The 25,367-nt window shown below is 40.2% G+C and overlaps 1 protein-coding gene across 1 annotated transcript; it reads right to left on the reverse strand.

Annotated features, from left to right (window-relative positions):
* Positions 1 to 6,738: 6,738 nt before the first annotated feature.
* Positions 6,739 to 8,851, reverse strand: foxi2 (forkhead box I2). Its single transcript, XM_066680024.1, has 2 exons — positions 8,194 to 8,851; positions 6,739 to 7,274 (listed from the first exon to the last, which is right to left on the reverse strand). Exons 1-2 carry the CDS (start codon positions 8,849 to 8,851, stop codon positions 6,739 to 6,741), a joined length of 1,194 nt encoding a protein of 397 aa, XP_066536121.1.
* Positions 8,852 to 25,367: the final 16,516 nt, after the last annotated feature.

Genomic DNA, 25,367 nt, shown 5'->3' on the forward strand with positions numbered 1-25,367 from the left:
TTTATTTTCGGCAGCTGGAGTTTTCAGATTATGAAAAAAGAAAAGTAAAAATAGAGGTGGAAGTTTTTCCCTAGATGCCTTCTTAATAAGACTCCCAGAGACAAGTTAAAAGTGTTATAACACACAGATTATAGCTAGGCAGAGTGAGCTCATCGCTTTAAAGGCTCTCTGATAAGCGCAGTGATCTTAATGCCACAGTGGTTTTTGGAAACTGTACCCAGTTCCAAACAATATGACACATGGTGTATATGTATGTGTGTGTGTGTGTGTGTGTGTGTGTGTGTGTGTGTGAGAGAGAGAGAGAGAGAGAGAGAGAGAGAGAGAGAGTGTGAGTGTGAGTAAGGTGTGGGGGTCTATCTCAGGTCCAGACAGTGCTGAGTGCTGTGCCGTGCTGAGGTGGGCTGTTACTCTGTGCTTAGCATTAGGAAAGCGATGTAATACTTTAATTACAGCCCTTTATCACTCACTCCACAGCTCTCATATTTCCCTCCTCTCAAACGTGTAGCAGCTCGCTTCCAGCAGACTGGAGGAGCATCTCTGTGCTGCATCCAACACCACACACATTTGACTTCACACACTCCACCATAAAAGGTTTGACAGTGTTAGAGTGAATGATATTCACATAAGACCTGAGAACACAGAGTCTTACATCAGTACAATCAGCTTTCTGTTTGAACCAAAATATTTAAAATCTCTCACAAAAAGTCTGCAATTATAAACTGATCTTAGAGTATTTTCACAAGTCTTCTCTTATATTCTGACATTCTGTCAGTGACCAACTTATCCCAGCCAGTACAAATGATGATGAATGAGTTCCCACATTGTGCCCGGTGCTTCTGAGAAGGCTCTGGACCCACCACATATCTGAATTGGATAAGGGGTTACAGAAGAATGAATAAAAAACATTTAGATGTGAGGGCAGCAAGGTGGCGCCTCAGGTAGTGTCGCTGTCACACAGCTCCAGGGACCCTCTCCAGGTGACTGTCTGAGTTTCCTCCGGATGCTCCAGTTTCCTCCCACAGTCCAAAAACACACAGTGGTAGGTGGATTGGCGACTTAAAAGTGTCCATAGTGTGTGTGTGAATAGAGTGTGTGAGTGAATGTGTGAGTGTGTGTCGCTCTGTGAAAGACTTGTGCCCCCTCCAGGGTGTGGATAAGTGGTTATAGATAATGAATGAATTAATGTTTTGATGTGTTCAAAAATAGGAACAGACATGTAAATTATTCCCTACATAACATAAAAACCCATTTCCAGAAAAATGGGGATACTTTCTAAAAATGCAAACAAAAATGCAAATGCAACATAAAAACAAAAAAAAATTTCTGGATTTGTTAAATTGCTTGAACATACTATATTTAACTGATCAATTTACAAAGAAAACATTTTCACTGATCTCTGACAAACCTATTTGTATTCTGTATATCAAAAATTTAGGACAGAGGCAACATAAGACTGAAAATGTTCTGGAAGTTTCCAGAGTTAGCAGTTTAAATGGTAACAGGTGAGGTCTTTAAGACTGAGCATAAAGGGAGCATCCCACCAAAGGATTCATGTTTGCAAGGATGGACGGTTCGTGGTTCAGCACTTTGTGCTAAACGTGGTGAGAGAATTGTCAATCAATTCCAAGACCATGTTCTTGCGCAGGATTTCAAAGAATTGAGGAACTGAGAAACAGACAATGATGACCACAGACTGTTGAGTGGCTCAAGTCTCGTATACAGCAAGAATGGACAAAACGTTCCACTTGCAAATCAGGCAACAATTAGTAGTGGTGTGACCCAGTGGTAAAATGCCTCTCTCACAGTTTTTGAGTGTGTTGCAAGTAACGATTTCTAAGTTTATATTTATCAAATAAGTTGGTCATTGAAAACCTATACATTGTCCAGTTGTCAGTTAAATGAAAGTTGAAGTGAATCAACAAGTAACAGATTTCAGTTTTATTGTATTTTTAGAAACTGTTATGGAGTAGGTTTTTAATTGGTGTGAGCAAACGTAACCTATAAAATAAATATCCAGAATGCATTGTTTGAAAAGTCATGATTAAAATTAAATGAATTACCCAATACTTTATGGATACTATTTCGGTTTCCTCTGTATGACTGTATTATTGAATAAAGTGACATTAATTATCAATGGTATCAAAATAAAATATTCTAAATTTGCAACTCTAGTATGAATTATGTATTTTCAGAATATGAAAAACAAATACATAGAATAAATGTTCAAGCATCTCAATTTGTCTCAACACATGGATGTCCACTAATTGTCTGTGTCCGGTAAATCACGTGGAAGACTATAGTGACTGGTCTGTATGTAATGTTCTGACCTTCTGGGTTTATGAAAATTGTAGAGAGGACCTCAGGGTCTCTGCGGGGCAGGCCTTTGACCGCTAAGAATGGGGTAAACACTAAAATAGGTGCTGAAGGTCATTCTTGCTGGCCAACTCTGAACTGTGCTAATTGAGGACTTCACATTTGGCAGGGGACCAGAGACTCAATGGAAAAAGAGGCCCCTATGCTATCAATTCATAGATGATGAGATGTTTCAATGAACCATTACTATTACTTATACTACATCACTTATTAATTAAGCTGTAAAAATTGTTTATAATAACATATTCTTTTCTGAAATTACAATATTTTGCTGACATTATTTTTCAGTATTTTAACACTATTTCAGTTGCTGTTGGAAGAGAACTGGTGGATTTTAATGCCAAAGGGTAATATTGCCATGACTGTAAAATGCTGTGTGTAAAATGAAATATGCATAGTTAAATTTAATATGTGTAGTTAAATTTGGTTCAAACAGCACATGCTTTTGCTCATTTTCAAGACTCTTGGTGATAGATCATGTGTAAATTTTCATAGCATTTTTTTTTCAAGAAAAAACATTCAATTTGATCCAAGAATGATAAAATTACCCATCCACCCCTTGCTCACATATGTTTATATACATTTTAAAGTAATCATATTTATATTAATGCAGATGTTTATAGCAATATTTTATTCAGTCTTACATGTATATAATTTTTTTTTTCTTTTTACTTTGGACCACCATGTATGTTGTTAGTGATGATACATGTTCACAAGTCAGTGAAGTAGTCCTGTTAAGAGGGACGCCAAGGACAACTTAACACAAAAGCTAACAGACTAATCACAAAATTAAATATATGTAGCCTCATTTTACCTGGTTTAACTAGTACCTCTTACTGTTCTGTGAGCTCTATCAGAGGTGTAAGTTGTAACATTGTAACTCTTGGCTCTCTGAGCAGAATAGGTCATTTTATTTGTAAAAATATGTGTTTAAAAAAACATCTTGCTGAAACGTTTTTCAAGTTATTTACCAAAACCTAAAATTGTTAGGTTGTGCCCAACTCTCTCAGTGTGTTAGCACTTCACAAAGCCGGGGTGGGGGCAGACGAGTAATGATGGGGATATTCCACTGTGTAATCCTTACTTTGAGGAGAGTCTTCCTGTGAGGTAAATGTTAGACAGTGCCTTTGTGAATCAATCTCTCTCTCTCTCTCTCTCTCTCTCTCTCTCTCTCTCTCCCTCTCTCCCTTCCCCCCTCTCTCTCTCTCGAACCCTGCACTTCTTCGCTGACTCCTGGGTGGCACTGCCCTCCTGGTTCAGGGAATTTCTTACTGGGAGTTTTCTCCTAATCTCCAAACCACCAGTTGGGTTCTTCCCAGCATTTAAGCAAACAGTCCTAAAGGAGGCAAGACAAAAGGAGGAAGGTAACCCCTTTATTTCTATCTCCTCTCTCTCTCTCTCTCTCTCTCTCTCTCTCTCTCTCTCTCTCTCTCTCTCTCTCCATAGCCTGGCTGCTTTGGTACATGAGGGTTGGCATGACAGACACAGAACAATAATCGCATTGTTTCTGTGGTTCTCTGTAATAAGACTGAAAGCTTCAGCCATGCTATCCGTGCTGAGGGCTTGGCCCTACACCAGAGAATACATCTCCCTTTCTGTCTCCTTGTGTACAACAGACTGACCCCTTCACACACTGGATCACAAGCTCAATCTACCAAAAATGGCCCACAGGACCTCACCAAAATAATCATTATTACATAAGCCGAGTATGGCCTGTCCTCATATCTGATTATGCAGACCGGGAGAACGAAGGGGATGAAAGTGTGATTGAGATCACACTAAATTTAAGTTCTTTAACAAGAGGAAGATGACATCAGTATTTAACATAAATAAGTTTGTTTAAATGTACATTTTAATTGAGGTTAAACTTAATTAATCCAAGCTTCCACTCCATCTGTCTGTCTATACACCCCTACATCTAAAATCAAGTACCACTATATTTGGCAAAATATAATTAGATACATAAGGCCATAAACGTATTTATATTTCTGCTGAACTCATTGTTCTTTCATCTGTCATAGAACATTATATACCACCTGATTCAACGAGGTTAAACCTTATATTACATAATAAACTAATTGTGCTCTAAAACAAAAGATTCTCAATAATTAAATTATACATTAAAGCAATTTTGATGTTCTTATAAACGTGGTCTTTAAAGCTAGTTATGAATCGTCTTAAGTGCTTATTATGCAATTATGCCTACAAGGTGTAACCAGCAGGAGAGTTGTTGCTTGAAATCATGCAGGTGGGAAACTGTTATTGTTCATCCATCAGCACAGTCCAATTAGAAACTTGTATCTCCATTCTTCTACACGCTACGAATATCTGTATTTTACACTGTGTTAAACTATTTCATGAGGAATGTATCATAAGAAAGGCTCTCAGATGTAACATGGAACAGTAGATGAACATATAACAATATTTCATATTAAAATATTTTTTTAAATGAATATTGCTTTATATATATATGTGTGTGTGTGTGTGTGTGTGTGTGTGTGTGTGTGTGTGTGTGTGTGTGCGATTCAATATAAGTTTTATATTAGTGTTTGTTCATTAAAAAAATGAACGGATTTTTTTTTAAGTTGCCCCTCCATCCCAAATAAAATTCTGATCCAGTTTAATTAAAAGTTGAAAATGATAATGTCACTTATTTATTAAAGGTGTGTTTCTGTATTTGGGATATTTATGAATAGCAGGACTGCAGAGTAAGATTTTTATAACTGAAATGAGAAGACAAAAACACCTAAGAACTGCAGTTGGTAAACTTCCTATGTTTAAAAATGTTTTAAATTTATGAAAAGTACAAAATGTCAGAGAAACTACACACATAAACATAATAAGCAAATGATACAAAGAATTATGAAATATTAAGAGAAGGCATTTTAAAGTCATTTTCTTTAAAAGGGATTAAATTCTTTGCAGTTAAATAAGTGGATAATCACTGCTAACCTGAAGCTGGAGATCAGCGGAATTACTGGCACTTATAACCTGACACTCTTAAAAATAAAGTTGCAAAGAAAGGTGTTAGAATGTGGTTTGAGTGGATGAAAATGTGTGGTATGGAAAATCCTGTTTTTAATGGATGGTTCTTCAGTGTTAAAGATTTCTAAATGAGAATGAGAGCAGAAAAAAACTTACAGAACCATCCATGAAGGCACTATAGCAATCCTGCAAATCCAAGGCCACACTACGAACATTTATTTGTAAGAACGAGGAACTGATTTTCTTTTTATAACTTACTATAATCCCAATAGAAAATATAGATTTTCTCTTCTAAAACAGGAATGTAAAAATACATAATTTAATATAAATAGTTTAAAAATAACTGTATAAAATTTACAAACAATAACATACACCAGAACAGAGTGGAGACACAGAGGGAATCAGAGGCGGTTCCATCTGTTCAACATCACCAGCATCTTTCAGTTTAGAGCAGTGGAGCTGCACTTTTTATTGTTTCTCTGCTCTAACACACTCACTTCAGATCTAGAAGAGCTTGGTAAAGAGCTGATGAGTTTGATTGGGTGTTCTGCGTTTCTTACTGGTAAGCCATTGTACAAATTCCCTAAAATTGGCCATCTATGCTCGGATATTATATTAAAACATTCCTTACTATGGATTTCCTTTGCTGTGTGATGAAGGGACACTATGTTTAAATTAGGTATGCACTAAATAAAACGTGTCAGTTCCAAAGGAATAAAATATAATACATTAGCAGAGTCCTTGCCACCACTAGTGTTAACTGAATGGCTTGTAGCTGTGCTCATGTATTATACATTATTTGTGCTGAAAGATATATAAATGTACAGAAAAGACAATGCACATATTTTTCCATGTGAAAATTCACTGAGAGGTGATCTTTCTGTCTGGAACACACATTCACACCTAAAACTAAAGATACCAGAACATGTCTTCTGGATCCAAAACACTGAGTGAACTGTATTTTAAAGATGCATTAAAGTAAATGACGTGAAAATGAAAAAAAGTGTTTTAAAAGGTTTAAGAACCACATAAAGCAGCAGTTCTCAACAACTATACTTTACTATATATCCAAGCCAAAAACCACTGAAGAGCCCTTATTTTAAAGAGTGTGCTGCTGTAAATCAGTGGTGCACCAGTGGTGTCCAGTCAACATGAAGGGTCAGTGTCCAGCACGTCTTGGTGACTGAACAGCTCAAACACACCTTTTTCAATCACACACAGCAGTCTGTTGTTAATCAGCTGTAGTCTGTTTGAAGAGGAAACACCTCATTGTGCTTGACACTGACCCTCACTAACCCTCGGTCTGGACTGGTGTCCCCTGGTCTCTATCTCCACTCTGTTCACTGTGATGGAAGTAAGGCCCCTCTGCATGCTGAGGTATCATAGCTCTGTGCCCTCGCGCGGGTAGATCAGACTGTTGACACTGAAGCTGTTGTAAAAGTGTCCACTGAAGTGTCCTGCACTCTGCGCTCCAGCTGTGAAGGCCCCATGGTGCCCGCTCCTGGCTGCGTGTGCACCTTCATGCTGCTCAGGTGTGGGTGCAGGCGTTTGCTCGTGCTGATAAGCACTGATGTTGCGACTTGACAGCTCACTGAGGAGTCCAAGTCTGAGCGTTGAGGAGGAAGAGGAGGAGGGGGAGGATGAAGAGGTGAGTCCAGCCACTGTGCTGAAGAAGCCTGCGAGGCAGGGAGCAGAAGAGCCACGTGAACTCTCTGCAGCAGCAGCGGCATCTGCTTCAGTGGGAGAGGAGGGGCGCGCTGGGGGAGAAACGGAGCCCCCTATCGACCCCCCATACCCACCAGCCTCTGACTTACACACACCTGCAGAGTCGGAGCGCCGCTTCCGCTTACGCCTGAAGTTCCCGTTGTCAAACATCTTCTCACAGTTTGGGTCCAGTGTCCAGTAATTCCCCTTTCCTTCAGGAAATCAATCAATGGAACAATTAGCCAATCCATTACTCACTCAAACAATCCATCAAAATAAACAAATAGCCTAATAAAAACATAAACAGTGCTATAAAATTAAAAATACTGTTATTACTGTTGCTATTGCTGTTATTATGATTTACTAAAATAAGAAGGAAATATTCTTTACATCAAGGTCTGAGTGCTTTTCTGTCTCTAAGACTAAAGATATGATATACAGGTCAGATCAAACATACCAACAAAATTAATGACCAAAAGATAGAACAATACACTATTTTAAGAAAGAAAAAAAGACATACACAGTTAAAAATAATAGTTCTACAAGGGTCCTTTATTAAAGGAAATAGTTCTATATGAACACTCAAAGAACCTTTTTCATGATCAAATTATTACAAGCTTGACATTGTAACAATAAAAGGTGTTCAGGGTCCTATAGAAAACCATTTGCATTAATAAAGAGCCCTTGTAGAACTATCATTTTTAAGGAAGTATTTGTTATGACTACAGCTCACATACAGCCTATTTTGTGAAATAAAATTTACAGATCCCATCATGTACCTCTTTACAGAGACCAATATGGAACCCATTATTTATCCATTTATAGAACCCTTTAGACATGACCTTTTAGAGAACTACATATAGAAACCTTTACAGAACCCATAAGAGAAACCATTATAGTATTAATTGTGGACCTCTTTAAAGAGCCATGATAGAACCCATTACAGAACCTTTAACAGTTCCCCTAACAGAGCCGTGTCCTATTGATGTTAATTGAGTTGTTGTTGTATTATTAATGTATCGTTCGTTGTATCATGTTCGTGTGCTTCACTGTACGTGAGTCTGGGTGCAGCGCTGGACGGACGAGGATAGTCTGAATACACAAACAAGCGCGCAGTGCTCGCGCTCTCACCTGGGTCGTCCTCGTCGCGCGGGACCTTCTTGAAGCAGTCGTTGAGGGAGAGGTTGTGTCGGATGGAGTTCTGCCAGCCCGCCTTGCTCCTCTTGTAGAAGGGAAAGTTGTCCGCCACATACTGGTAGATCTGGCTGAGCGTGAGGCGTTTGTCGCGCGCGCTCTGGATGGCCATGGCGATCAGCGCCGAGTACGAGTACGGAGGGCGCACGAGCTTCAGCAGCTCCTCGTGACTGGCCACGGACAGCCAGCCAAGCTCGGGCGCACCCCCGCCGGCGCTCGCGCCCCCGCTCAGGTACGGCCTGTGAGCGCCGTAGGCGGGCACGAGAGGCGCGCCAGGTCCGGCGCCCGCGTGCAGGAAGGAAGAAGCGGCGGCTGTAGGGGGCGGCGGAGGTGTAGCGGTGGGCCCGTTCAGCCATAGATAGGGGCTCGCGGCGGGCGCATACTCGCTCAGGCCGTAGGGCGTCACGTGATGCTGCTGTTGTTGCTGCTGTTGCTGGTGGTAGCTGAAGCCGTCACAATACGCTGCCACCTCCGCGGCATCTTGCGCGCTCTTGTGCATTGGGTGATGATGATGAGGATGATGATGATGGTGAGGATGATGGTGCGGATGCGGGGGCGCCGCGTGCTGCAGCTGCGCCTCCATCATCGAGTTCATGGACACGGCGGTGTGGGCGCGCGCGCGTTCGCGCAGCAGCAGCGGGACCCGGGCTCCGGTATTCAGTGCGCGCGGACCAGCAAAGTGCATGTGGCATGCGCTTCTCCACCCGCTCTGGGCCTGGAGAGGTTTATAATAGGGGCGTTGCACGAAGGGAACGACCAATCAGAACGGAGATCCGGGTGAGGGGGCGAGGTTACCGTGCAGAGGGCAAAAAGTTATCTCAGAATAAAACTTTGAGTTTACACCCGAAACACTTCTCACACCGCTGTATGCAACTGTCTGGTCACTCCTAATGACGCTTTGTGAAAAGACGTTCCTCCACAGAGAACACACTTCTGAACACGTTAATGCAGGCCTGCTGTTTAAGTTATTTGCTAAACTGAACATATCGGGAAAGAAGAAGACCCAATGTGGACTGGGAAACTTTATGAAACATTTAAACTCAGCAAATAGAATGTATGGACTGCAATGAGCGGGAGAATACGGCGTGCCCCATTAAGTGTTTAATTTTTAATTTTTATTTTTTTTCCAACAAAAAAAAACCTGGCATTCATCTAAAGGTTTGCAGAGTTTAAATGATTTCACACGTCAGAGCCGGAGAGTTCAGCCTGTAGCGACAGGAGAGCCGCTCTCTGATATTATTTACTGCTGGAGTTAAGACTCTTTACGCTGTAATCAGCGGTGGTGGAACTGCTGCAGTTCAGTCCTTTCTTAGATACAGCATGAGACTTATCTAGTTAACTTACTGAGTTAGTTCAGTAATAAAGTTGATATATGTCAACAGTGTAATTTATCAACTGATGCACTTGACAAAAAATAACAACAATAATAATAATAATAATAATTATTATTATTATTATTATTATTATTGTTGTTATTTTTTGTCAAGTGCATCAGTTGATAAATTACACTGTTGACATATATCAACTTTATAATATTATTATATATAATATTATTATTATATATAATTATTATTATTATTATATATAATAATATTATATATAATAATAATTATTATTATTATTATTATTATTACCTATTAATTCATTTTATAATTTATTTATTATATATATAAATAGTATAGAGAGAGAGAGACTGTTTAAATATATTTTCTTTATTTAGGTCTTAATTCTTTTGTACTGATCTGTCTGATTCTGTCTGATACTGATTCAAGGCCGTATATAACTAAATTAACTAATGAGTGAGTAAATAAAAGAAAGAAAGTAAGAAAGAAAAGATCCTCCAGGTTCAGTCATTTTCCACAGACCTAAAGGAGAAACTTTATATTTTCTTTATCAGAAATGGTTTTAACAACGATTTAGAGGAAACTGTGATAATTGTTAAAGACGTTGGGTTTTAAATGGGAATAATTATTATCATTACTATTATTATTGTTATTGTTGTTGTTATTATGTTAGCTATTCTTAAACATCATCGGCCCCACCTGCACAGTAAATGTAAGTCTAACACGTACTAAAATCTTATAAAATTAGTTAATTATTACAAGAAAAAACGTTTACTGAAATGAATTCCATGCAGACTTTTATCTTACACTGTAGACAACGGTAACGTGGGACAGGGATATTAACAAAGTGTGCATTTCCCTCCGCTTCAGGTGTCCCCTAGTTTATCTGCAGCCAAACACCATCAGACTGAGAGAGAGTCAGTTCATAACTGTGCTCCGTGTGAACAGTGTGCAGAATTAAAAATAACGATTAATAGTCTCAGATAATCCTGTTTTAATGGAAGATAATAAATAACGAGGCCCAGTTATTAAAAGCTGAAGCCGAGAAAATGTTTTTAAGCTTTTTTTGGAATTCTGCCACCTGTTCACTAAAACCTGATGAACATGAACATACTCATGTAGTTTTGTGGTTAAGACACAGTTCACCGTAAAAAGACAAGGGGTGCGTGTAGGTAACATGAACTATATATTCAACTAAAATTAATTTGAATCCATTAATCACTGAAACTGCTTCCCAAACAAGCACAACTCCTTATTACTGAGGTTCACACACTGCTCGCGGCTCAGCACTATTTCCGACCAATCTCACAACATTGTTAGGACTCCATCTAGTGGTGAACAAAGGTAATACATCACAAGAATAACAAGGGTTACCAAAAATGGCTCGCTCCTAAACTCCTTTTCCGCCCATCTGTTAAACAAAACATCCCTGTCTGAAAAAACGAGGTTACATAGTGTGAAATGTTTTTATATTTTAATCTCATATTTTAATTACAGGTTGTAATACTGTTGGCCAATCAGAATATGTCAAATAGTTGCTCATACCACAGAATTCATAAGGCAGGACTCTTTAAGAGCACTGTCTACGATTCTAGAGAATGACCGTTCTCACAACAAAGCAAACTCACCCCTCCCATAGCGCTGCTTCAGAAGATCCAACCCAAAGACATGCATCGCCAGGAGTTTGCTTTTTTCATCTTATATAGGATCCAAATGTAATATTTGGGGTTTTACTCCTGGAGCTCCCCCTAGTGTAATTAATTTTTAACGGTGGCGCAGCATGTAGTGTCGCAGTCACACAGCTCCAGGGACCTGGAGGTTGTGGGTTCAATTCCCCACTCCGGGTGACTGTCTGAGAGGAGTTTGGTGTGTTCTCCCCGTGTCTTGCGTGGGTTTCCTCTGGGTGCTTTGGTTTCCTCCCACAGTCCAAAAACACACGTTGGTAGGTGGATTGGCGACTCAAAAGTGTCCGTGTGTGTGTCTGTGTTGCCCTGTGAAGGACTGGCACCCCCACCAGGGTGTATTCCCACCTTGTGCCCAATGATTCCAGGCAGGCTCTGGACCCACTGCGATAAGCGGTTACAGAAAATGAATGAATGAATGAAAAAACTGCACTGACCACGACCCTGAATTGGATAAGCGGTTACAGATAATGAATGAATGAATGAATGAATGAATGAAAAACTGCAATGAAGTCAGGTGTGTGGTGTGGTTTCCTACCCTCTTCCAAAGTTACATAGTGCAGTGCTGAGCCCAGAGTAGCAATGACAGACCCTCTGCTCTCCTTATTGCAGGTCAGTGGAGTATCACAATGTGTTTACAGCAATTTCAAGAAAATAATATTACATAGTTGTTCCATTAGGGTGAAATGGTAGGTTTGAGTAAGAAGCCAATAGTAGCTTGTTGAATTCACCTGCAAGCTTTTCACTGTTTGAATTAACTCAGAATTACAAGTCAAGCTGTTTAATTTTGTAGCACACTAGGCATGTGTGTACTTTTACGCAAAGTTGGCTATGGGCCCCTGAAATTCAAATCTGTTCCACCTTAAGTAATGTAACTTGCTGCACCTGTGCAAAAATTGTGTCGGTTACCAAACTATGGAGCAAGAACAGAGTAACATCCAGAAAATTTTTCATGCCTTTCAACATTTTGCGATCTTCCCACCACCCAAAAGTCACCAAATACGAGGGTTTTCAGTCATCTGTGGTCAGCTACCTTTTACTATGTCTAAAGTTCTGATGTCCCCTGCCCCTTGCATTCCCTCATCTCTGCCATTCCCTCAGCTCTGCCAGACATGTACACAGCTACAACCACAGAACATCTAAACACAATCACAAATACACAACAACTAAGCAGAGTCAAAACTATACACTACTTATATACTTTTACCACTCTACATCTCATACACAGTCACATCTCTACAACACAAACATTCACAACTCTACAATACAAACATTCACAACTCTACAACTCATACACAGTCACAACTCTACAACACAAACATTCACAACTCTACAATTCATACACAGTCACAACTATACAACACAAATATTCACAACTCTACAACACAAACATTCACAACTCTACAACTCATACACAGTCACAACTCTACAACACAAACATTCACAACTCTACAACTCACACACAGTCACAACTCTACAACACAAACATTCACAACTCTACAACTCATACACAGTCACAACTCTACAACACAAACATTCACAACTCTACAACTCATACACAGCCACAACTCTACAACACAAACATTCATAACTCTACAACTCATACACAGTCACAACTCTACAACACAAACATTCACAACTCTACAACTCATACACAGTCACAACTCTACAACACAAACATTCACAACTCTACAATTCATACAGTCACAACTATACAACACAAACATTCACAACTCTACAACTCATACACAGTCACAACTCTACAACACAAACATTCACAACTCTACAACTCATACATAGCCACAACTCTACAACACAAACATTCATAACTCTACAACTCATACACAGTCACAACTATACAACACAAACATTCACAACTCTACAACACAAACATTCACAACTCTACAACTCATACACAGTCACAACTCTACAACACAAACATTCACAACTCTACAACTCATACACAGCCACAACTCCACAACACAAACATTCACAACTCTACAACTCATACACAGTCAGAACTCTACGACTCATACACAGTCACAACTCTATAACTCATACACAGTCACAACTCTACAACTCATACACAGTCAACTCTACAACACAAACATTCACAACTCTACAACGCATACACAGTCACAACTCTATGATTCATACACAGTCAGAACTCTACGACTCATACACAGTCACAACTCTACGACTCATACACAGTCACAACTCTACAACTCATACACAGTCAACTCTACAACACAAACATTCACAACTTTACAACTCATACACAATCACAATTCTATGATTCATACACAGTCAGAACTCTACGACTCATACAGTCACAACTCTGCGACTCATACACAGTCACAACTCTATGATTCATACACAGTCACAGTTCTACGACTCATACACAGTCACAACTCTATGATTCATACACAGTCAGAACTCTACGACTAATACACAGTCACAACTCTACGACTCATACACAGTCACAACTCTACAACTCATACACAGTCACAACTCTACGACTCATACACAGTCACAACTCTACGACTCATACACAGTCACAACTCTACAACTCATACACAGTCACAACTCTACGACTCATACACAGTCACAACTCTATGATTCATACACAGTCACAACTCTACGACTTATACACATTCACAACTCTACAACTCATACACAGTCACAACTCTACAACTCATACACAGTCACAACTCTACAACACAAACATTCACAACTCTACAACTCATACACAGTCACAACTCTACGACTCATATACAGTCAGAACTCTACAACTCATACACAGTCACAACTCTACAACACAAACATTCACAACTCTACAACTCATACACAGTCACAACTCTACGACTCATATACAGTCAGAACTCTACAACTCATACACAGTCACAACTCTACAACACAAATATTCACAACTCTACAACTCATACACAGTCACAACTCTACAACACAAACATTCACAACTCTACAACACAAACATTCACAACTCTACAACTCATACACAGTCACAACTCTATTATTCATACAGTCAGAACTCTACGACTCATACACAGTCAGAACTCTACGACTCATACACAGTCACAACTCTACAACTCATACACTGTCAACTCTACAACACAAGCATTCACAACTCTACAACTCATACACAATCCTATGATTCATACACAGTCAGAACTCTACGACTCATACAGTCACAACTCTGCGACTCATACACAGTCACAACTCTATGACTCATACACAGTCACAACTCTACAACACAAACATTCACAACTCTACAACTCATACACAGTGACAACTCTACGACTCATACACAGTCAGAACTCCACGACTCATACACACTCACATCTCTACAACACAAACATTCACAACTCTACAATACAAACATTCACAACTCTACAACTCATACACAGTCACAACTCTACAACACAAACATTCACAACTCTACAACTCATACACAGTCACAGCTCTACAACACAAACATTCACAACTCTACAACACAAACATTCACAACTCTACAACTCATACAGTCACAACTCTGCGACTCATACACAGTCACAACTCTATGATTCATACAGTCACAATTCTACGACTCATACACAGTCACAACTCTACGACTCATACACAGTCACAACTCTATGATTCATACACAGTCAGAACTCTACGACTCATACACAGTCACAACTCTACGACTCATACACAGTCACAACTCTATGACACATACACAGTCACAACTCTACAACACAAACATTCCCAACTCTACGACTCATACACAGTCACAATTCTACAACACAAACATTCACAACTCTTCAACTCATACACAGTCAGAACTCTACGACTCATACACAGTCACAATTCTACGATTCATACACAGTCACAACTCTACGACTCATACACAGTCACAACTCTACAACACAAACATCCACAACTCTACAACTCATACACAGTCACAACTCTATGATTCATACACAGTCAGAACTCTACGACTCATACACAGTCACAACTCTATGATTCATACACAGTCACAACTCTACGACTCATACACAGTCACACCTCCCCAACACGTACACAGTAAGAACTGTGAAACACATACATAGTTCTAATTATTCATGTGTACATTTTTTTGAATCTTCATTAAAGCTGCATGTTTTATGATCTAATATATACTATTATCATAAACTTTTCATTTATTCATTGTCTGTAACCACTTATCCAGTCCAGGATCGCGGTGTCATCCGGACATTTAGACTGCAGTACAGGTATGTAGCCAAAATTCCTTTCACACTATGTAGTACACCCAATGTCATAGTGTATCAGTTGGGTGGAACCTGTTTACTTCATGAATGGCTGATGTCATAAACTAACTGTACAAGTTTCCTGTATAATTTACTGTACTGTGGGGGAAATATATTTAGGCTGCATTGTCCAAGCCCTATATTTTAGTCTTTTTGTTTTTGTAAAGGGTGGCACGGTGGCGCTGCATGTAGGGACCTGGAGGTTGTGGGTTCCTGCTCTGGGTGATTGTCTGTGAGGAGTTTGGTGTGTTCTCCCCGTGTCTGTGTGGGTCCAAAACCACATGTTGGTAGGTGGACTGGCGACTCAGAAGTGTCCGTGTGAGTGTGTGAGTGAATGTGTGAGTGTGTGTGTTGCCCTGTGAAGGACTGGTGCACCCTCCAGGGTGTGTTCCTTCCTTGTGCCCAATGATTCAGGCTCCAGGTAGGCTCCAGGCCCACCGCAACCCTGAAATGGAGAAGCAGTTGCAGATAATCAATGAAAGTTTTTGGAGGAAGGGGCCAAATGTAAAGCTGCCATTGTAAACTTAAATGAAGTTAGATTATGAGAAATTCAAAGCCACATCATCCAAGAAACCACCATATTCAACAACATTCAGCGAGTCGATGGCTCGCATTCTCAGCCGAAACCAAATCAACACAGCCCATATTCTCACATTTCTGAAGAGACGCCACAACATTCTCATACCACTAGAGCATCTGAATGATGCAGACCATCTATGAAACAGGTACGGTGTAGTATGGGACAATGTGAGCTTTCATCATGCAGCCCCAGTCCATACCTGGTTTGCTGACAACCCACACTTTCTCGTGCAATACCTCCCATCATACTCACCATTTCTGAACCCCATAGAAGAGTTCTTTTCGCCATGGTGGTGGAAGGTATACGACCGGCAGCCCTTTGTGCACAAGCCTCTTGTGCAGGCTATGGAAGAGGCATGTGATGAAATTGATGTGGGTGCAATTCAGGGATGGATAAGGCACTCAAGGCCCTCATTCCCTCAATGTCTGGCAAGGAAAGATATTGCCTGTGATGTGGACGAGGCGTTGTGGACAGACCCAGCTGTGCGGCAACATGCTGCCTAATTATTTTTCTTGCCTCTTTTTTTCTATATATTTTTTTCTGTAATTTCCTTTTTCAGTTTACTGGTTTTTGTGAGCATATTTTGTTCACTTCAATGTAACTACAGGGGTTGGACAATGAAACTGAAACCTCTGGTTTTAGACCACAATAATTTATTAATATGGTGTAGGGCAGAGGCGATTGAGGGTGCTGCTGAGCCCCTCCACCGGGCTTGAGCTTCCCCTCCTTGAAAGACCAGCATCCGCCACTGGTGTAGGGCCTCCTTTTGCGGCCAATACAGCGTCAGTTTGTCTTGGGAATGACATATACAAGTCCTGCACAGTGGTCAGAGGGATTTTAAGCCATTCTTCTTGCAGGATAGTGGCCAGGTCACTACGTGATGCTGGTGGAGGAAAACGTTTCCTGACTCGCTCTTTCAAAACACCCCAAAGTGGCTCAATAATATTTAGATCTGGTGACAGTGCAGGCCATGGGAGATGTTCAACTTCACTTTCATGTTCATCAGACCAATCTTTCACCAGTCTTGCTGTGTGTATTGGTGCATTGTCATCCTGATACATGGCACCACCTTCAGGATACAATGTTTGAACCACTGCATGCACATGGTCCTCCAGAATGGTTCGGTAGTCCTTGGCAGTGACGCGCCCATCTAGCACAAGTATTGGGCCAAGGGAATGCCATGATATGGCAGCCCAAACCATAACTGATCCACCCCCATGCTTCACTCTGGGCATGCAACAGTCTTGGTTGTACGCTTCTTTGGGGCTTCTCCACACCGTAACTCTCCCAGGTGTGGGGAAAACAGTAAAGGTGGACTCATCAGAGAACAATACATGTTTCACATTGGTCACAGCCCAAGATTTGCACTCCTTGCACCATTGAAACAGATGTTTGGCATTGGCATGAGTGACCAAAGGTTTGGCTATAGCAGCCCGGCCGTGTATATTAACCCTGCGGAGCTCCTGACGGACAGTTCTGGTGGAAACAGGAAAGTTGAGGTGCACATTTAATTCTGCCGTGATTTGGACAGCCATGGTTTTATCACTCTTGATATATCACAAAGACTTGCTGTCTTGGTCACAGATGCGCCAGCAAAACGTGCACCAACAATTTGTCCTCTTTTGAACTCTGGTATGTCACCCATAATGTTGTGTGCATTGCAATATTTTGAGCAAAACTGTGCTCTTACCTTCTACTAACTGAACCTTCACACTCTGCTCTTACTGGTGCAATGTGCAATTAATGAAGATTGGCCACCAGGCTGGTTCAATTTAGCCCTGAAACCTCCCACACTAAAATGACAGGTGTTTCAGTTTCATAGTCCAACCCCTGTATATCTGCTGTGAATATGTTGCACTGACTTGTTTGGTGAAAAAAAAAAAAAAAAAAAATAGTAGCATCTGCAAATTTCTGTTCATGTGAACAATCTGAATCTTTTTCTACAATGTGTAGTTTGATAAAACCAGCCCGATTTACAATTAAGAAAATGCACAACGTGTGAAAAATAAAACAATACAAAAATGCACAGTCCTTTTTCAAGCTCTCCATGGTCAAGACATTTTTTTCTTTTTTTTTTTTTTCTCTCACTCTCTCTTTGCTTGTGTATGATGTTGTATACCCACACTGACCACTAAATCCAGAAAGCCCCTTTAAATGAGTCCATGTCATTGATAGCACTTCAACACCAGCTTATGTCTTAGAGTGAGTTTAGAATCAGAGGTGATTAATCTACATCAGAGCTTTCTCAATGTGTCAAGTCAGTTTCTCTGTGTCAACTTTCAATGTGTCAACTCAATTTCTCAAAGTCAGTCGCGAACGAACCGGTTCAAAGAGCCGGCTCTTGTAAGTGAACGATGAGAGCCGGTTCCCGTCTAAGACCGAGCCATTTTTTTCTAAGGCTTGTCATTCAACCAATCAGAGAACAACGAGCAAGCTCAAACCCTCCGAGCTGAGACGCTTGGTTTTCCTGAATGCCAATCTGCCTTCCAATAAATAGTTGAAGAAAATGTTAAATCAGTTAAATGTTTGTTGACAGTTGTGGTTGTTTTAATCACTACCATTGAATGCTGCTGTTTTGCACTTTGCAGAGTATTTATTTATTTTATTATCCAGAAATGGATGACTATTTCATTTATATTTAATAATAAACTATTTTGTAATACCTACATTTTGGCAATTCCCACTGGCTATACTTCAGAGTTTACAAGTGATTTTTTATTAAGGTGTTTAAATAAAAATCCAGTTATTTATACAATTGAATGTGTGAGTGCAATCAGTGAGTTATTACAAGACAGCCATAAAAACAATTGGCCATTGCAACACTATTTATTATTTTTAATATTGAACAATAATATTTCGTCCATATAGTCATGTAAAATGTAGGTAATATTGTTCTGTACCAGTGGAAATAAGTGGTAAAACAAAGAGCCATTTAGGAGCCGAAAGAGCCGGCTCTTTATGAAGAGCCGAGCCAAAAGAGCCGAAATTCCCATCACTAGTCATTGACCTGTTTATTCAGAAATGCTTATCAGTAGTTTCAGTATAGCTTTTCAACTGAGGCTGATGTTCCACAAGTAGATGTTTTATATGTATTTAAGGTTTTGAACATTAGGTTTTCATTTCTGACGCGCTGTGTGCAAGCATTTGTAAATGAGCCAAGAAAGACCCATAGTTTTGGTACTGGGAAAGCTTGTGGGTGCAGAAAATGTAAACATTTTAGAAACATGTTAATTTACTGAATATTTTGTGAAAACAACATAAATAGTTAATGATATAGTTCACAACTGACAGATATTGTTCTAATTGTGAATGAAGATTGGACAAAGTGATCTTAGCGATTGTAAACACCAACACAAAGGACACTCGTAATCTTCAGCAACGACTCCAAACATAACCACTAGATGGCGCCAAACATCGTTTATTTATTAGTCTGCTGTAACACCCAATTTCAGAAAATCCCATTCATCTCTATCTTATTGGTGTATTATGGCCTTTTACAGACACAAACATTACACCCTTAAATTTCAGTCTTCCTGTGCTTCTTTTTAAGATGAAGATTGTGTTTTCTCTTTAAATCTGTTGGCTATAGTATTTAGGCTAGGGAACAACAATTTAAGATAGATCAGGACCATTCATTCTTAGTCCTGGGGATCTACCACCCTGGAGATTTCAGATTCAACACACGGCACTCTAATCAAATGCCCCTGAAGGCCTTCGTTACCTGGATCAGTTGTGTTTGATTAGAATTGGAGCGGAACCAGGATTGGGCAGGCCTGTGATAGATGAATCACTGAAAACATGAGATGAAAGCTACCACCTGAGATAGATTATAGTCTTTCATCATTGCATTTTCTGTCTTGGTACTTTTTGGTACATCTGGTACAATGCCTCTGATTGGATACTAAACATTCATTCATTCCTCCATTGTCTCTAACCGCTTATACAGTTCAGGGTCACGGTTGGTCCGGAGCCTACCTGGAATCACTAGGCACAAGGTGGGAACACATGCTGGAGGGGGCGACACACACCAATGGACACTTTTGAGTAGTCAGTCCACCTACTAACGTGTGTTTTTGAACAGTGGGAGGAAACCAGAGCACCAGGAGGAAACCCACATGGACACTGGGAGAACGCACCAAACTCCTCACAGACACTCCAGTCACCTGGAGTGGGACTCGAACCTACAACCTCCAGGTACGACACTACCTGCTGTGCCATGAACTAACCGACATGCATCATAAGCATCATGCATACATATTAAATGGCTATGCATTAAATGTAATGCTTTTTTTTTTAAAACTTCTGCCATGTACTATCCTGAGGTCAAAATGTGTGTGCACCTTTCTCTTCTGCAATTTCCCTCTGAATCAGTAAAGTGTTGCCTTATCTTATTCTAGCTGCCTCAGGCCTTTTGATCTGAGTTTGCCCAAAGGTCTCCTTGGAAGTGAGAGGCTGCTGGGCACTGGCTTGTTCAATAATCCCCATAAACCTGTGTCTATGAACCAAAATCAGAGCAGTGTTTGATTGAGTCTTATGTAGAGGGTCATGGTTTGAAGAGCGGTCCACCAAACTGCTGGACTGAAGTGGACTGTGTGGAATAGAGTAATAGAGCCTGGAGTCACAGAGACTGACAGTGATTTCCTAATGCTAGGGTTGGTCAGTAGTATAATCTTATTTAATTATTCCAGCCAAACGTCACACACAGGCCTGGGAGATCTCTACTTACTGACGTATAACTGCTGTAGAAAAGAGCTCCAATGGAAGATAAAGAGTGTGTGCGTGTGCGTGTGTGTGTGTTGTTTGATCCTTGTGTTGTTTTGACTAATGTGTTAACTTGTAGAAAATGTATAGTATGTCCCCTTAAAGGTTTTCAAATTTGGAATTGTCTGAACATGTAATGAGTTTTTTTTTTGTCATAAGTCTATTACAATTATTTGTATTTTAAAAAGCCTGAAACTCAGTAGAAGCACAGTGAAGCAATGTACAGCTTTCCAGAATATATTTTAGTGTTGTTTCCATGTTTCATGGTAAATAACGTGTCATTTTATCCATTCCATTATTCATCGGCGCTGGCTTACATCATTAGCTCAGCCCATCCTCAGACTGATGCTGCCTGTCATGATAATGCCATGGCTAAGAGTAAAGATCAAGGCCTACTGTTATCTTGACATGAAGACATAACCTGGCTTCTCTGCTGGAAAATGTGTGTGCGCGTGTGTGAAGACAATAGGGAAACAGAGTTTCAGAACCTTATTAGGGGTTCACCTCAGGCTCTTGGCATGTGGGTGACAGAAAAAGAAATGAATAATGAGCAGATGGAGAAGAAGGAAAGAAGAAAGGACAGAAAGAGGCAGTATTCTCTCTCCTCTGCTTCATACGGAGTGCTGACAGAGACAAATTGAGGGAGACCTAATGCATGTCTCTAATCTCAGATATACCCCCCCCCCTCTCTCTCTATCTATCTCTCTCTCGCACAATTGTCTCTTAGTCCTTCTCTTAAGAGATGGAGACTTCATATTTGCATACTCTCAAGAATATTTGCCATCGATTCTATACAGAGCCTAGACAGAATTTTCTCTATACAGTTTACACTACTGAGTTTTGTTCATTCAGCAACTTCCAGGTTGTAAATTGAGGTCGAGTCTGCGCTACATTATACATTATAGATACATTATAGAGCCCACCCACTATTAATGGTCGATTAATGTAATTTATTTAGGCAGATTTGACTTACAATAATAATTCAGAGTCAGTAGTTAGTTCTGTTCCAATATGTACAACATTGTTCAGTGTTTATGGGCAATATAATGGCATTTGTTGCCCTGTGATGGACTGGCTCCGTGTTCCTGCCTTGTTCCCAGTAATTCCAGTTAAGCTCTGGACCCACTTCGCCCCTGAACTGGATAAAAGTGGTTACAGAAAATGAATGAATGAATAAAATGTATACGAATAAGAAATGGATCTTTTGCTCTGGGGCAGCTGCACACAGGGCCACGTTTGCTATGCCCAGTGCCCAAGGCTCGGTTAGAGACACAAAGCTCCCCAGCACAGGGCTGTGTAATGGAATTGTTTTTTTTTTTTCTAAAATGAAGGAAGTGCAATCAGATATGACAGACAATGCAGTCATAACCTCATATCCAACATTTAAGTTTCTAAATAAATAAACAAACAAACAGCATGTTTTAAGTTTAGTTCACAAGGCAAAAAGTGACTCTGACTCTATAAGACAAAGCAATTAGTTGAGTTCAGTGGAGTCCTGTAGTCTTGTCTCAGCTGTCTCAGAGTTGCAGAGAACAGGGTGAGCTGGCAGCTGAGTGGCAGAACCAATCAGAGCAGAGGTAGTTAATTTCCCAGAGCATGGAGGAGAGCGTAGAATGGAGATCAGTTTAACATAGTCGTCCTTTTGCTGTGTGTACATACACCCATGGTCTTTCACACAGCTATCTATGCATCTGTACAACCACACACACAGACACACACAAGTCTGTAAGGAAAATTAAAAGGAAATGCCGGTGGTTTGCTTGGCACACTAAAAAACCCTAAATGATCTAAATAAATCCTCAAGGGCATACCAGGTAAGCAGGAATGAATGTTCTCTCTTTGTGTGTGTGTGTGTTGGAAGAGTCAATAACAGCATACACATTGGGAATGGACAAACAGTCAACCCGCCTCGTTCACCCTGGGCCATTCTATAATGGGTCAGTGTACAGGAATGAACAGCTTATATTTAATACTGATACTTTTCTCAAGTCCTGCTATTTCACATCAGCCCAAGGCCCGAGGTGAGAAAGCTGGGGATATTACAGCAGATATTACTGCCATTATGGAACTCATCTCAAACCTCTGACCCTACAGCTCTCAGCAAATGGCCTTTACACAGCAGCAATAATCACAGTAATAACCAACATATAACATTCTCTCTCTCTCTCTCTCTCTCTCTCTCTCAGTTCTCATCTTCTATGCTGTTGTAAATGTCATGTACCATTTGAACCACACAGATTGTGGACCTGCAATTAAGGGTTCTTTTACACCATGATGGTGAAATGTATTGCTCTGTGTTTTTCTATTTGCTACCACATGGTGGTGCTTTACAGCTCTAACATTCCGCGTCATAGAACAGGTTTAGTGGGAGGGAGTGTTAAAGAAAGACAAATATCCAGCTGTGTTGGAGTCTCACCTAGAAAAGATGACCTGAAAAGTTCATTTTTATCCCCTGAATCTTGGCGGTATCTCTCAGTAAGAACTGAACAAAAACTGCCTAAAAACTGCTTCATGGGTATTTATAAAGACTCTTGCTGATTTCCATGAAGCTGGAGTTTTTAAACCTCTCAGAGTCACAGCTGGACTGGGGCCAGATTCCTGTGACCACTGATGTAGGACTAGAGGATGACCAACTCAAACTGTGCAGCAACAAATGAGCTTAATATCCACAAGTTGGACCAACAAGGTGTATCTAATAGAATGGCGTGCGAGTATGCACTGATTAAAAACTCCTGCAGCACTGCTGTGTCTGATCTACTTTTACCAATACCACACGGCATCACTGTGTTAGTGTTTCTGCAGCGCTAATTATTTATGTCAGCAGTAATTATTTTTTTTTAAATCATCAAACTGTAATTACACGATAGAAGAACAAAATATTCTAGCGCAACACAGGATTATAGCCAATCTTTATATGAAAGATAATGCATAATTTCATCAACATCTCTCTCTCTCTCTCACCCACACATATCAAATTCTGCCTTCTTTTACAGAAGCTCTTTAACAGAAATCTTTTGAGGTCAGCACACATTCACATCACTCACATAATAGCCACTCGATGAGTGTGTGTGTGTGTGTGTGTGTGTGTGTGTGTGTGTAAGCAGCAGGTTTAGTGCAGATGTCACCTGAAAAGAGTACATCAGCAGCCAGAGTGCTCATAGGGTGGTAAAAGCCTCCCTCACACAACCCCTTTTCACCACACACACACACACAGACACACACACACACACACACACACACACACAATGAGTACAGCAGCTCAAGCAGCCACACATTGCTCACTTGATGAGACCCACAAATACAAAGTGGCCTGGGTGGTGTGTGTGTGTTTTCTTAGAAAAGCTGTTTTGTGACTTCGCCACTGATCCCCCAAGCCAAGGGCTATTGTACCTTTATTAGTGGAGCCTAATTTTGTGTTATCAGGTTTCGGGTTCCAAACCCGAAATGTTGGATATGGTCTTGATTCTAAATTTAAAAAGACTTAAAACAGAATGGAGCAAAAAGCGTTGAAGTGTTGAAAGTAAATATTTGCATTTTTCCCCCAGGGAAATATCTTTGACCATTGTTGCATTTCATATATACAAAGCTTTTACCATGGTTCCAAAAAAAGTACATGTTTAGCTCTCCTTTTTAATGATACAGTGTGTATGCTTGTAAAAGTAAGAGCGAGAGAAAGAGAGAGAGAGAGAGAGAGAGAGAGAGAGAGATTTGTGTCTGTTGTACTACTGTCTATAAGCTGTTGTACAGATGTGCACCTCTAAATCACTGAACAGTTGTGCTGTTAGATATACTGAAACCTGACAGGTGCATATTCAATGTGTATGTGTGTTGTGAGCAGAAATGTGTACAGTACATTTGTATAGAAGGTATAAATTCAGAGGCAGCTTTAGGCAGAATGGGTTGAAGGACTATGACTCAACCTCAACAAAAAATAGAAATGTATAATTTAGTTTCTAATTTGATACACTGGTTGGCTGTGACTGATTCAAGGCAGACCCCCTGCCCACTGTCTTAATGAAGAGATCCTATCCCCTGCCATCCAACGAAAGAGCAAATGTTACTGCTAATGTTAAAATGGTGCCTTTAGAGAGAAATTTAATGAGGAGCCACAAAATCAGAAATGAAACAAACCTAAAGAGATGCAGATCTGATGATGCATTATTCATATTATTTTGCAGGGTGGAATTATCCTGCAATATTTTGCCTTTACTATGTCAAAGGTAGTTTGCTATAAAAGTACAGCAGCTTAAAACTACACTTTGTAGTTTCTGTGGTTTGGGGACCTCTCTGGTGGAAATGTGTAACTGCACCAAACACACGAAGGATGACTTTGTAACATTGGTTGAGCTTTAGACCCCCTTCCAGCACAGATTAATCTGATCGTTAGAAGTGTTTTGTTACGAGAAGTGAAACTCAAGACAATGGTTGGCCATGCAAT

Source organism: Hoplias malabaricus, chromosome 8, assembly GCF_029633855.1.
Source record: "Hoplias malabaricus isolate fHopMal1 chromosome 8, fHopMal1.hap1, whole genome shotgun sequence".
Taxonomy (NCBI): Eukaryota; Metazoa; Chordata; class Actinopteri; order Characiformes; family Erythrinidae; genus Hoplias; species Hoplias malabaricus.

Excerpts from the sequence above, each read along its gene's own strand:
- foxi2 (XM_066680024.1), bottom strand. The coding sequence starts at position 8,851 with ATGAACTCGATGATGGAGGCGCAGCTGCAGCACGCGGCGCCCCCGCAT. Across the intron at positions 7,275-8,193 it reads GCGCGACGAGGACGACCCAG|GAAAGGGGAATTACTGGACA; the intron begins GTGAGAGCGCGA and ends GATTTCCTGAAG.